This window comes from Clarias gariepinus, chromosome 8, assembly GCF_024256425.1.
Source record: "Clarias gariepinus isolate MV-2021 ecotype Netherlands chromosome 8, CGAR_prim_01v2, whole genome shotgun sequence".
In the NCBI taxonomy this organism is placed as follows: domain Eukaryota; kingdom Metazoa; phylum Chordata; class Actinopteri; order Siluriformes; family Clariidae; genus Clarias; species Clarias gariepinus.
The window spans coordinates 447,216-462,454 of NC_071107.1; the positions used below are offsets into that span (position 1 = coordinate 447,216).

Genomic DNA, 15,239 nt, shown 5'->3' on the forward strand with positions numbered 1-15,239 from the left:
TAGTGACGGGGAGGAATTGGCCACGACTAAATTAGGGAGAAAATTATATAAAAAATATATTTAATTAAAAATATATATATATATATAAAAAAAAGTCTATAGCAATGAAGGGGATAAATCTGTCTAACGACAATGCAACGTTACATTTCTATAAAATTCCTTAAAAGGACGCAAAAGTAAGTGACATTAAAGAGGTTCCATGGTAAAGACGTTTCCAGACAGGGCAGTGTTTCCATTAGTGTGTGTGTCTGTAAGAAAGTTGTCCTACACAGTAGCCCCCTCCCTCCTCCTCACCTCTTGTCTTACTTCAGCCAAGATTCTTTTCAAACGTAAAGCGCACGTTAATACGTTTTATCTTTTCTTTATATTTTGTATGAATTTTTTTTATATGAATATTTTAGTTGAATCGTCCAAGTTTCAATTATTTCCTATAATTATACAAGTGCTTTGATATACAAGCATGCTTCTGAAACAAATTATGCTCGCAATCCAAGATTTAACTATCTTAAAATGGCTCCAAAAGGAACCGGAACTGAGAACGTGCTGCATGAAACGTCAGGTTCATCAACAAAGCCCTGCTTATATCCTAATGACTGGATTGTTCATTTGTTAGGGTGATAAAGCAATGGCTGGAGGTTTCAGTCAAATACACACTTTTACACTCCACATAAACAAATCTAAAAGGGATGGTCACATTAAAACAAAGGAACATTTAAAAAAATGCCTCCCATGAGTCTCAAGTCAAGTGTCTTTTTATTGCCATTTCCACCATATAGACATTTGCATCATAATAAAGGCATTTATAATTATATCATTGCAAATAAAAAAAGACTTGCTCAGTATAAAATAACACTTCCTTTTATCAGACCATTAAAGATTACAGAAATTGAGGTGCAACCAAATGTGGAACTGGAGCGAAGCTCTATTGTGTGTTTATGACAAAAGCTTTAATTAAATACTCTAAAGAAAGCTCTAATCTCTCTCTAAATGCTTCATGTTGTCACTTAGATGTAAAGATTGGGAATTTATCTTCCAAATGTACTTCTTAAACAACTGGCCTTAAGATATCATAATTCTTCATACAGTAATTACAAGTATTTTTTGGCAATGAAAACAAATGCAGGAAGGAATATTCAAAGGAACAGGTGTCTCAGGATTCAGGAGAACTTGCGCATGAACCTGAGCTTGATGTAGGCGATGAGGAGTAATATGATGGTCATAATTATCAGGGCCATGTGATTCTGCCATAATCCCCATTTAGAGTAGTCGATTCCTTGGGACCGGAGATGTTGCTCACCTGTGCAGCTGCTATAACGAAAGTTTACTTTAATTCACTTTTAATATTTTTGGCTTAGGATAGCATTAAAAATGTATAGAACATTTAAGCAGTATTGGTGTTCAATTATTTGATTAGGGAATAGCAATGGATTTATAAATGTGGGAAAGATTCCATGCTAGATTAAAAACTAATCACATTATGGGGGGAAAAAAAATCGAAAAATGCATCAAAGAGACGGTGTTGCTTTTCATTTGTGTCACAATGAAAACATAATTTGTTACATTATGCTTTGCATTAAGCAAATTTAAAAAATCATTATAAAAACATTCATATTTTGCAATGCAATGCGGTGAAATGCAGTCACTGTCCAGTCACAGCCGTACGGTCAGCCGTACATGGGGGTTTGGCTGTAATCATAGAATGGAGAAGCATATTTCTCCAGAGCTTATTACTAAAATGGAAGCAGGAGGTAGTTCAGTGGTTAAGGTTAAAGGCGACTGATCGGAAGGTCTCAGGTTCAAACCCTGGCACCACCAAGTTGTCCCTGTTGAGCCCTTGAGCAACGCCCTTAACCTTTAACTGCTCAGATGTATAATGAGATAAAAATGTAAGTTTCTTTGGATAATGGTGTCTCCCAAATTCCAAAAAAATTAATTAAATAAAAGTGTCACTTCTGTAATACTTGATCCTGGGATGTAAACGTGTCAGTGTTCTGCATGGGCGTGAAGGCCAGCCAGCCAATAGTCTGATCACAAAATTATAATGATCTAGGTGCACAAACTATTGATTCTGTAAACTAAAGCAGTGCAACTTGGTATGTGTAAATCCTTTTTTTTTGTTACAAACTAACATACTGTATCTCAGTCAATGAGTGGTGCTGCATTCACATTTTAAAAGCTATAGCAGCAAACCAAAACTGATTTTAATTACTGTGTAAGTATGTGTTCAAGGTGTAGTGTGTGTGTGCGGTGTACATACATGATCCCTTGAGTGGTGTTGGGTATTAGTCCGTCAGTGAGATTCCCACAAAACGTCAGTCCTACAAACTCATTGATCTCCAAAGCCTGTTGAAACACATCAACATCGTGCTGCATGTCTTGATGTTTGAGTTTTCTCCACACAAGAAGACTACGATAATGTGAGCCATCCCTCACTAAAAAAGAGCTTTCAGAGGATCTATGATCAAGAATTGAAAAGATTTACAAAGCGATTTCAAAGACATACAGTTAGGCCAGTGTACAGTACGGAGACACAGCAAATGGAGACACTTTAGGACTGTGTCTACTCTACCGAGAAGTGGACGCCCAGTGACCCGAAGAGCACAACGAGGTCTTATCAAGGAGGTAAAGAAACAACACAGAGTGACAGCCAAAGATTTGAAGGCATTATTGGAACTGGATAGCATCTGTGTTCATGAGTCTACAGTATGATAAACATCAGTAGCTGATGTACATCCTGTACAGCTTCACACAAAAACAAAGAATTCTTTGAACTTTTTAAAAATCCCGTAAATATCCAATGGCTCTATTGTGTCAAGGTTAGAGTGGAGACAAGTACCCAAATTCTTTAAGAAAAAAAGGTTTGTCTGCAGTCAGTGTGTCGTCTGGGAGAATTGAAATTACAGGTTTTTTTTTAAAACAGATTTGAGTAGAAAAATATAAACACTTAACTGGTGATATATTTGTGCCACTTTCACCTCTGAACCAATAAATGTAGAAAACATTAGCAAATCTGACTAACAACAGGTTTATTCCTAGTTCCTCAAATGTTGTCTAGCATAACTCCAAGATACTCCTGCAAACTGTCAGTATAAACAACTACGAAAAGTACAAAGCCTTGTTTGATTTTTTTTTAAACAATAGACTTCTTTAAAAGGATTTAGACCAATTTGAAACTGTCTAATGTTAAAAGTTCTCATCTCATTACAACAAATACAATATACCGTATGATTGTAGAGAAATGTAGTGTATGAAAATATACCGGATAGAAAGTAGGTTTGGTGGGAAGGTCAGTGTGTAAAAGTAAAGAATATTACATAGCAAAACATTTATGCTCTTTGCAGCGCTCTGTGTATGTTAGCTGAGAGTGACTGTTACCGTGAGACCGTAATGAGGGATGCTCAGGTACTTAAGCCAGGCGAGCCAGGCCATGACACTTTCCAGATTCACCAGCAGACCAGAGAAGATCTACAATAAACAGTTTCTTACAGTTAGACAACTACTCTTTATGAAAAGCTCTTACCCAAGGAAAAGACCAGTAAAAGATTTGATACACAGTTTTATATGTCTGTAGTAAGGTAAATATCTGACATGTACAGTGGTACCTCTGTATATGAACTAAAATTTTTGCAGTAATTTTGCTTCAGCATATAAGAATTTCCGACATACGAGCATCCGAGTCAGTCGCACGTACATCCAGTTGTTTTTGCATCCGTTTTTTTTTTTTTTTGGCATTTTTAGTGAAGACAGAGGTACACCATGGGTCCGAGGAATGTTTGCAAGGATGGTAAGAAGAAAAGGGAGTCAGTTTATAAGAGAATTATTTATATATAAGTACTCATACTCTCTTGCTCTCTTTCTCATAGGCCTGATGTTAACGTGTTAAATCTTCCCTGCTGCTATCTTCCTGTCTTCTCTTGCACATCTGTTCTTGTACTGAAGGTGCTAACGCCCCCACACTCACCTTCTTATTCTCTCTCTCTCTCTCTCTATCTCTCTCTCTCTCTCCCCCTAACTTCCTAGACCAACACCTCCTGATTCGTCCCTGGACCGACACCTACAGTATTTAACTTCCGCTTCTTTGTTCTTCAGGATCTCAACATGGCCTTTTTACAATGGTTTATGTTCTTTGTAGTAACAGATGTCTATGGCACAGGTGTTTGGTCAAACATATAAAACCCCCATGTTAATAAACAGAGACCTCTCCTGGAGCCAGAAAAGCTTATCGAAGCGCAGCGGACAGACCAAGCGGCTCGCTTCTACTACGCTACTTTAAAACTTTACACTCTTTCAGTTTGGTTATGATTGTGATTATGATTATGATGAGTATGATTTTTAAAAATATATTTATAATGTTGGAAATTGGTAATATTGGTAATATTTTTTCAGGTGGCTGGAACAGATTATCTCTATCTACATGATTTCCTATGGGACAGTGCGTTTCACAATACGAACTTTCACCTTAAGAACTCACCGGAATGGATTAAATGCGTAGCCGAGGTTCGACTGAATGTTTTGACTTTGACACTTTAACACTTCTTACATTTTTATAGGTTTTACACATCCCACTTACCATCATAAAGACAAAGGCAATGGTTATGAAGATGTTTGCGACAGCCACAACAGACTGACCAGCAGAGATGGCCATGGTCATAGCTGTAGCTGTGTATGCCACTAGGATCACCGTGAACATGAAGATGAAGAATGCTTCTGCTGTGTGCTTATATCCTACACACACACACACACACACACACACACACACACACACACACAGCTGTGAGAAAGCATATAATAAAATGTGTCCTGCATTTAATCCTGCAAAACTGGTCAACATCAAATCTTACACCATCATGTCCCGGGTCTCTTTCTTACCAATCATGAAGTAGCTGATACACGTAAAGACTACAGCAGGAATCGTGCGCAGAGTGATTACATCAGACAGGATCTTAGACAGGAAGTACACGGAAACTCTGTAGTAGCCGCTGGTGTATTCATGTCTGAAGGAAGGAATGTGAACATGGCAGGATTGTATCTTAGTTAGATACCTGATAACTGAAACATGCAAACACAGAAGTAGATGCAGAAATGCTCTGTCAAAGATTAATGAACGTCAAACGTACATGAAGAGCTTCCTCTCGGTGATGAAAAGCTCAGCTGCTGACAGTGTAGTGAAACACTGATTGGTTGTAATGAAGAACAGAGCTCCAAATCTGAAAGCAAAAACTCACATAATTACTCTTATGACTGGCTCCTGCATATACAGAACCAGGAAAAAAGGTTTTTGCAAGAACAGTATTTTCAACTGCATTTGCAAAACCCATCGAGCAGAGGAGAGGAGAAGTTCATTTAGAGTCACCAGCCTCAGAAATCACCACTTAACAACCAGCACCTCAGATTAGAGCCGTTATGAAGCTTTACAGAGCAGAAGGAGCAGATAAACATCTCAATATACCCTTTAAAAGGAATAAATAAACATCAGGAATGACCATCGAGTTAGAAGGGACATTTATCCTGAGTAGAATTTCACTGTTACTGCAACACTGGTGGTGAAACCAGGAGCTACGAGACCACAACAGATGAGAAATGGAGCAGAGCTGTTTCACATAAATAGTCCAATGATTCTTCAAGAAGAAGGAGCAGCAACTTTAGGCTCTTTTGCAGCAAAATCAACAAGATTTCTTTTTCCCACAGGACTGTTGTTAAGCTTCTTCGCCTCTAGATGATGCCAAGACATAACGGGGAATGTTTGAGGGCACTGAAGAGACCTGAGGCTGATGGGAGATGCCCAGCCAACAGTACACAATCTGCTGCCCAAGTGCCAGCTAGACTAATTGGTAGTTTGAAGACTGGTACTTAAGTGGGTCTCTGTGGGGACACCTAGTGCTTCTGCTCTAAGATACCACGCCTTTACCTTTACCCAGAGACTCCAACTGGACAAAGCCCACTACAAAAAGGCTCACAGTACTGTATGTACAGTAGGATGCCAATGCATGTTAAGTTCACTGTGGTTTTATAAGCTTTGGATTCCTGAGTAGCAAACCTTTGTTTTTGCTTTATATAACAAAAAAAAAATTAGTACTCCTAATACTAGGTTAAAAAGTTGTACACCGCCTTGCAAAAGCATTCATACCCCCTGAACTTTTCCACATTTTGTCATGTTACAATCCAAAACATAAATGTATTTTATTGGGATTTTATGTGGATCTTGGGAAAAAAAAAAACTGTTAGAGCCAGCAAAAGACTTGTTCGGATCGGGCAGGACCGTAACACCTACTGTAGGTGGACTCTAGTTACTTATTAGGTGACTTCTGAAGGCAGTTGTCTCCCCTGGATTTTAGTTAGGGGTGTCAGAGTAAAAGGACAAAAAGCTGAATATAAATGCATGCCACACAAATATTCATTTGTAAAAAAAAATTTAAAGCCATTAACTATTTTCCTTTAATTTCACAATTATTTGGCACTTTGTGTCTGTCTATTACAGAAATCCCAATAAAATACATTTACATTTGTGGTTGTAACGTAACAAAATGTGGAAAAGTTCAAGGGGTGCAAATACTTCTGCAAAGCAATGTATATATGGTAATGGTTATAAGCTACGTGGATTTGAATGGGCAGCATATACCATTTAATATGTTTTCTAGACAGGTAACAGTTCCAAAATATCGCCAAGTTATGAATGCCACCGTTATTATTATTGTATGTAACACCATTTCTCCATTAAACTATCAATACGAGACTTTGACCCCCACTATAAACAATTTTCTAATGTACAGTTTGTATTTAGCAGGCTCTCCTGGGGCTTCCAGTCCACACTGGGCTTTTAGAATCTTAGCCCATTCATCATCTTAGAATCATTGTTGCTTTAGGATGCTAGTGTAGTGAGTGAGAGTGATTGCAGGAGACAGCATGACCTCTCTTACCTGTTCTGTATGCCGCTCTGGTTGTCTTTCACTCCAAAGAAAATGGCACCAACAATGAGTGCCAAGAAGGTGGTCACTGCCAGCTGCAGGGTGTGCACAGAGTCAATGTCAAGCCTCATTATTCAATTCACAGGCATGCCAATCATGACAGAAGGTGTACAGTACAGTAGATATTTGGTGGTACAGTAGAATTCTGCATGTGTTTTATAATGTGAGAATAATGAACTCGTTGCACATTAGGACTAGCATATAAAATGACAATGTTAGAACGATGCAAAGAGACCTTCTGGGTTTGGTGCAGTAATCTCCTAAATGAGTGTAGATGCTGACAGGTGACTAGGAGGCACCCAAGCATTCATAGGGTGAAAGGCTGAGCTACTTGGACAAATTCAACCAAAGCGTTTTTTATGTGAAAGTCACACAGATCGGCTCGTTGTAGCATTGTTTCAGCTTTTCTTCCTTTCACTGGCACATTTTTAAAATACTTTAGACAATCCGCTTAGCTTAGCTGGCATCAAAGCTTGCAGTATTAGCCTCAATTTGGTGGGACAGGTTAAGTATCAATAATTCTTAACATAAGGTTCCTGTGGCTAATGAGCGTTTAATGTCCCTGTAGGGACGACAGCTTACTGTATGTAGACTGGGAAGATCGGGTTTAAGATGCTAAAAATGCCTTTGTTCCTCTACCAGGAACTGGCGAAAATTTTGAAATTTGTAATACAGTACCAGTCTAAAGTATATTACCATAACTTTGGAATTATTTTTAATACTGGATTTATACAACAACAAAAACAGTCAGTTGTTATATTTAGCCATGAAGGTCGGCTGTTCTAGAGCAGTTCTTTCAAGAACAGTATTGTCGAGTGCATTTGCAAAACCCATCAAGCACCAGGATAAGACTAAGTTAGAAGGGGTGTACAAACTTTTAACTGGTTCCTGAATAAAAAAAAAGTTATTTTGTTGTTTTAATTACTTGATGCAGGCCAATAATGATCACATTAATGACCTACATCATGTAATGAACAAATGGTGGTGTAGTGGATAGCACTGTCGCCTTGCACGTCCGGGTTCAATTCCCGTCTCTGTGTGCATGGAGTTTGCATGTTCTCCCCGTGCTTGGTGGGGTTCCTTTGGGTACTCCGGTTTCCTCTAACATACCAAAGACATGTAGGTTAGGTTAATTGACGTTCCCAAATTGCCCGTAGTGTGTGAATGAGTGTGTGTGTGTGCCCTGTGATGGATTGGCACCCTGTCCAGGGTGTACCCTGCCTTGTGCCCTAAGTCTCCTGGGATAGGCTCCAGGCTCTGAGTGTTAAGAAACCTTCTACAGCAGGGTTCAAACCTGGAACCCTTCAATTTTGTGGAGGAAATGTGGTCAGGGGGAAAAAAAAATCGGAGGTCACTTAAATGCTTGCTAAAGAGGCATTTTTAAAACTTGGGAAGCAACTTGAGATAATAAATAGCATAGTTTTGTACCATCTGAATAAGACGCCCAGAAAAATCCCCTTAGCCATACAGTAAGTACCCAATACAGAGACAAAATTCCTGTAAATGTTGAATCACTTTGGCAGCTCTAAATATGGCTCCTAGTGTTCAACAAACCTGTGCAATGGAAGTCTGAGGATTCAGCATCAGGTTCCGGAAAGTCCTCTTAGTGACCCAGTGTAGCTGATGGAAGAAACTGCAGTTGTAGGTGATGGTGCGGGACTTGGGTTTGGTGCCGTACTCTTTGCCCCTCATGATTCGCTCCAGTTCAGCCTTGGTTTCCTGAGCATCTTTGCTTTTCCTGTATTCCTCCACCAGATGCTCTTCAATGCTCTGCCGTGTGCCTCCAGACTCTTCAAACTCTAGATCTGCATCACAGGATCATGCAGGAGTATGAGAAGACCTCTGCATCAGAATTTCCTGCATCAGTGACTTACTAAGAGGATCACATTTATTTAAAGATATGAAGTGAGAGATCGAGATGCACACAGCCTCAGATGCTGATTTATTTTGTAGAGAAATCAGCCAAGGTGTTCTTTAAAGTTACTTTTTCTTTAAAGTCTCCTGATAATGGTATTGCATACTCATTGAATTTTTGTGATTATTTTAATATCGAAATATCAGAAAAAAGATTTTCCGCCTTGAGATAGAATGAAAAAAAAATGGGATTAATAAAAATAACAGACATTTTTATACTCTGTCTATAATTATAATCATCTTTCCTGTTATTTTACTATATCTTTGTAATATATTTTTATACTTTTCATACTTTACACTTTTTATAGTGTAATTAAAATTTATATTAAAACGTTATTTTGACTGTAAAATAATTTGTAAACTTTATTTTATTGCAGATTTTCTCTATAGAATAACATTGTATAATTTTATTTTTAATGTAAGTTTTTATTTTTAGGTCACAGATAGTCATAAAAACACATTTGACTGTACAGTAGATCGTACTGTTTGAATGATGGTTTTTGTATGAGGTACATTTTTTACTTGAAGTTATAAAGAACACTCAACACCTCCTGCACATTACAGGAACTCAGCGGGGAGTTATTGCCACGCCCCCATATAGTCCTGACCTCGCGCCAAAACATTTCCACATGTTTGGGCCATTAAAGGAGTTCAAGTCAATTAAACTTTATTTATATAGTGCTTTTAACAATTATCATTCTCACAAAGCAGCTTTACACAATAAAAAAAAAAATATGGAAGTTTATAAGAAATGTGAATGTATGTTCCTGGAAGGCCGGCGTTTCAGACATGAAGCAGGCAGTTCGGTCACTAGTAAAATACTGGGATAAGTGCATTAGTGTAGCAGTTTTTACTTCCAGAAATGTGTTCTGTTATTCTGCACAATCAAAGGTCCCAGTTTGACTTCATTATTGTACAATAAATAAAATAGAAATTAATAGATTGTAAAACACAGAATAACAAGCTACTGTATTTGTCATGACACAAAAAAGTAAATATTGAGCCATCAATAGCACCAACAAGTTGTTTAAAAAGAATCCGTGGGTTTGGAACAAACTTTTGTTTGTGTGCTATTTTGATTGTTTCATATAAAAAAAAAAAATGATGCTGTGAATCAAATAACATCAAGAAAAAAAACACATACCCAATCGGTGCGTAATCAGCCATGTTTTACATTAGCCTAAGTGCGCTCAAAAGTAACCAGCTCTGTTGCTAGACAAAATATGGATGCTAAAGGGGTTTAAATATTCATCACATGGTTAAAGTCTAATCCATGTGCAAGCACTGGCCCACCACTACAAACTGTCAAGATCGGTACAGTACACTATTTTATACCGTAATTCAAAAGCTCTAAGACTCTTAACTGTGGCTAGGCTTTTCAAAGTAATCAATAATCCAATTATTCATGCATTTTGGATTAATTCTGTCTTTGAGCGTTTCCCAAGAATTCCAAAACTGGACATTAGAGCAGCAGAGTGTGAAGCTTAAAGCATTGGTGGTAGACCACAGGCAGAGAGTTGGCTAGGATTCAAGATGTCATGGTGCGCTGTGGCCCTGAACATGCTAGCGTGACTTTCTGCAGTCAAAGGTTAGTATCTGAAAAGTGTAAATAAATACCTTCTGCAGTCTGCAGTCTGGCCATAGTCACAGCTATGGAGTCTCCATTAATGACATCTAGGAAGAAATCTGCTGGGTTGTTATGTTCCTCACACACATAACCTGGAACACCATATCAGAATCAAAGATCGTAAAATGAGAGAATCCAAATACAAATGTATTCCGTACACGAAAGGTATCATTTGCTCCACATCTTCCACCACTGATGTAAAATCAAACATGTGTACATGGAACATGGTACTATGTTTATGTCGGATTGGACAGTCAGAATGAAATATTTAAAAGGTGCAAAGATTAAGATTGTGCAGTTTTCTCCTATTTCAATTCAACTTTAAATTTTCTAAACTGTGCATGATAGAAAATGTAAAACATTTACCCTATGAATGGGTTTTCCAGGCTGCCACATAGTTATGATATTGTATCTCTTGCTAATGCAAGATAAATTGACCCTTTAATTTATTTATTGAATGAAATGTATTGATTTATTTTACTACACATATGTTTTGCGGTTCATGTGTATTTCTGAGTGTACCAATATTGGCGAAGTAGTTTAGTGCATCATCGGCCGGGCCATGGTAGACTTGTTTGCCACTGACCAGCAGCGTGAGGTTGTCAAAGAGCTGGAAGATGGAGTAGCGCGGCTGGTGGATGGACATGATAATGGTTCGTCCATTGTTGCCCATTCTGGAGACAAGAAAACATAACACTACCTGCATAACTAAACAAACAACACAGTTTATCACATTCGACAGCAATTGGTCAATATTCTTCTAACAATGCTTTTATGCAAATTACAAATTAGACAAAATACACCTAAGCAGTTAAGGGGGTTTTACAGTTATACGTACATTTGAATCTTTTTAAACATTTCAGCTAAGCTTTTTGTACATATGGGACCTCGCTCAAAGAGCCTCCACCAACAGGGGAAACTTGGTGGTGCTGGGGTTCTAATCAGTAATCGGAAGACTTAACCACTAAGCTAGCTTTGCCAAATTTCCTTAAGGGCTCAACACTGGCACTTTGGTGGTGCTAGGATTTGAAATCATAACCTTCCAACAGTTAGTAGTCCAGCTGTCTTAACCAATGTGCATAATGTACCACTCCACTTTTATTCATTTCTACATTCTATTCACTTCTACATTAATTGTCTATACCTCTATACAATCGTCACTTAACTTTATCCTGTATACAGGGTCATGGGAGGCCTGGACAGTGTGCCAATCCATCAAAGGGCACACACATATACTCACTTTTTCATGCACTGCGGGAAATTTGGGAACGTCAATAAGCCAATTGGGCAGTTTTTCTCTTAACAGTGAGCCGCAGCAGCATGGCCACTGACCGTTTGAGCAGCAGTAGGACAGAGTTGGCGGTGCTGGCATCTAGGCCTGTGGTGGGTTCATCCAGGAACAGTACAGCGGGGTCAATGATCATCTCCATGCCAATGCTGGTCCTCTTTCGTTCACCTCCAGAGATGCCACGAATCAGCTGAGTGCCCACCTGATCAACCAAAAGCATGACATTTGTAAATCAAAAGTTCTTTGTATTATGGTCACATGTCTTTGTAAATTTTCCCTCATTGCCAGTCACTGTTGAGTGTGGGTGGACGAACAGTGCAGTTGTATTTCTGCACATGCATGTCAGTACCTTTCTGTCTGCCACTTTACTGAGTCCCAACTCTGAAATGAGACGATTAACTCTGGCCTCCTTTTCTTTCTGTTTTATGGAGGATGAAAGACGAAGTGCAGCTGAGAAGCACAGATTCTCCCGTACAGTCAGAGTGCCCATCACGATGTCATCCTATTCACACAAATATCAAAGCTTATATTCTTATACAGTAATAATAAAGTTGTGAAAATAAGGCTTAAACATGGAATAGAGATATAATTATTATAAATTCCCAGATCTGATTGGTCTGAAGGAATTCACAAACTTTCTGTAAATGCAGTAGGTATCTCAATTTAAGCTATTTACCCAATTTCACGAATAGTGTTTGGTTGTACCTGTACTACATAACCAGAGAGGCATTTGTAATTGGATGGCTGTGGAGCTCCATCAATCAGGACTTCACCAGAGAGACCTGCGGGATCCTTCCTTGCCGCAAGCACATCCAAAAACCTAAAAATGATATGAGAAGAACGGAGGAACATAGAATACAGTGGAACAATTTTTTTTAAACAATGGCAACAATGTGTATATGAAAATGGCTTTAATTCCTGAATGTCACACTTTTATCAAACTTTTGTTGAATTAAAGCTGAAAGTCTTGACTTTAATCATATAGTCAATAAGGTTATACGGTTATATAATAGTCATGACGTGTTTTATTTCAAATTTAACATGGTGGTGTACAAAGGACAAAAAAAATGTACCTATGTTCCGAAATTTATGAGCCTGGCTGTAAATATCTTCCTATGACCTACGACGACACTGTTTAACTAAAAGTCATTAATTTGGAGGATTTTAGAGATAAAAAATAAGTTTCTAATTAAAAAATATTAGAATGTAAATGTTTAACTTTAAGTCTCATTAAGACTTCTTGGGGAAATATTTCCATCCCAATCATATATGAAAGTGAAAGAGAGAGAAATATATAGTTGTACTCACGAAGATTTTCCACTTCCTGTAGGGCCCAAAATGGCATTTAAACCAGGTTTCATAATCCCACTGTGGAGAGGCAGATCAACACAAATGACTCTATTAGTAGTGAATTTTGTTTCATCTCTGTGTGGTTTTGCAGTTGCATTGTTTTATTCCGTTGGTCTCTGAGCCCACTTTGTGTGTCTCACTACGTGCCTATGAGAATCTGCATTATACGGCCTAAAGTTTGTGGACCCATAAGCATCATTTCTGTTTGTGGTTGCCACAAGGTTTAACAGTTGTATGTAAAGCACACACTTGTGTATAAAGTCTTTGTACTGTATGCTGTACAGTTGCTGAAACTAAGGGGCCCAGACATGTTCTAGCATGACAACGCTGCTGTCTGGACGAGTCTGACCTCAACCCCACGGTACACTTTTGAGATGGACTGGAACCCCAATTGCATAGCAGCCCTCATTAATGATATTTTCATCTAAAAATCTAAAAGTAAAAACTTCCCAGAGAAATGGAGGTTAGAATTGATCCAATCAGATAAAAAATCAAACAGAAATGAAATCAAATGCATGACAAGCTTTTACCTCTGGCTTCTGGTGTTATCTAACATGTTACCTAACTCCTGCATGAAGGCAGAGCAGGTGTGGCATGACAGTAAACTATTGTGTTAACATTATTGCGTGCGGTGTAATGAATTCTTATTCACACCTTTAATTGGATATAATTTTTAACATTCTGATGCCTTAGCATGCAATAAAGATGAGCATGAGATTAGACTCACTTCAGGTCTACCAAGACGTCTTTAGTGATGCTCTTCCTCTTACAGCACCCACTCTTCAATGTTACTGTGTACCGGATGTTGTGGAAGCTCACAGTGGCTCCGTGCTGCCGTGTGAGCGGATCTTTGGTGATGACTTTCGGTTCAGACGTCCCGTTCTGGTGCACGTTCTCGATCATGTGAATTGTGATGTGATTGTCTTGACCTTCCATCTCATGAGGCTTTTTCTCTGCATAGTTATATAATAAATATAAAGGTTAATGGATATGATAATTATGCATGATAATAGAGACAGGGTTTCTTTTAATTAAATGCAGCAATCGACTTAAAACATTATTTTTCATTGATGTTCTATCATTATCACAGGTACTGTAACAATGTCCAAAACCACATGGACTGTTCTTTAAAAATGTTACATCACAAGACATAATCCCCTTTTTTTAACTTTTATACCTGCTCGGGCTTTTACATGTAATGTAATCCTATGAGAAGTTTTTTTTTTTTTTGGCACTTTTTACCTCCTGACAAATTTATTTACAATTATTCTTACTAGTGGGAAAAAACGCACAGAAATTTTATGACATCATAAATTAATTTCTTTTATTGTCAGTATTTTAAAGCTAGATTACAATTAAAAATAACAATGTCCACTAGTACATGATGTAAGATCTCACTTGAACTGTTGCGTGCTAAAATTTACTTTAGCGTAAATTCTCCTTAACCTTTGTGCCGCCAAAAAAAAAAAAAAGTGCGATAGAACCCTTAGTCTGTAACATTCCAGAAATAGCATTCCTGCCAGGCGTGCCAAAAGATATGCTGCAATACCGGTTTGATATACCAGTTTTGATATTAGGATGTTATTTAGGTTAATTGGGTTAACACGGTTAAAGGTAAAAATGTTGAAGCAATGTTGCAGGAAGAAAATTTACAGATGATTAAAAAATTCTTGGAAGGCAGTTCCAGTGTTATGGATGTGATATTTGGTGTCATATTGGTTAAAAAAAAAGCCTGGACATGCTTAGTATCTGTGAATTAAATTGCATAAAATTGAACATAAGAATAGATAACAATCTCTTCAGCTATAAATGAACAACTAAAAATTTAAAGAATGATTTACGTTCTGAAAATATCTAGGATTTAATCCGCGTTATGGATGTTACATTAAACAGCAAAACATTTAAAAGAGTGCAGGTTTACTAACGGCAGAAAGTGTTATACTTGTGCCATGAAAGACAGTAGAACGAATGCAAAAAGCTAAAATGTTTTTTACAATAGATGATTTAGGATAAACTGGCGTCATGTCACATTGGTGTCTGGGGGTCCAATCACATTTCTGGTGCTTAATCATGCTGTTGGAAGTTTATCCTGATT

At 37.9% G+C, this 15,239-nt stretch overlaps 1 protein-coding gene across 1 annotated transcript; it reads right to left on the reverse strand.

Annotated features, from left to right (window-relative positions):
- Window positions 1-871: 871 nt before the first annotated feature.
- Window positions 872-14,090, reverse strand: LOC128529009 (broad substrate specificity ATP-binding cassette transporter ABCG2-like). The gene is made up of 15 exons (XM_053502295.1): window positions 13,872-14,090; window positions 13,103-13,162; window positions 12,500-12,614; window positions 12,144-12,296; window positions 11,839-11,996; window positions 11,029-11,180; window positions 10,497-10,598; window positions 8,520-8,770; window positions 6,918-7,000; window positions 5,118-5,207; window positions 4,870-4,994; window positions 4,571-4,725; window positions 3,376-3,465; window positions 2,258-2,343; window positions 872-1,308 (listed from the first exon to the last, which is right to left on the reverse strand). Exons 1-15 carry the CDS (start codon window positions 14,078-14,080, stop codon window positions 1,158-1,160), a joined length of 1,980 nt encoding a protein of 659 aa, XP_053358270.1. The 5' UTR covers window positions 14,081-14,090; the 3' UTR covers window positions 872-1,157.
- Between the last annotated feature and the right edge of the window lie 1,149 nt (window positions 14,091-15,239).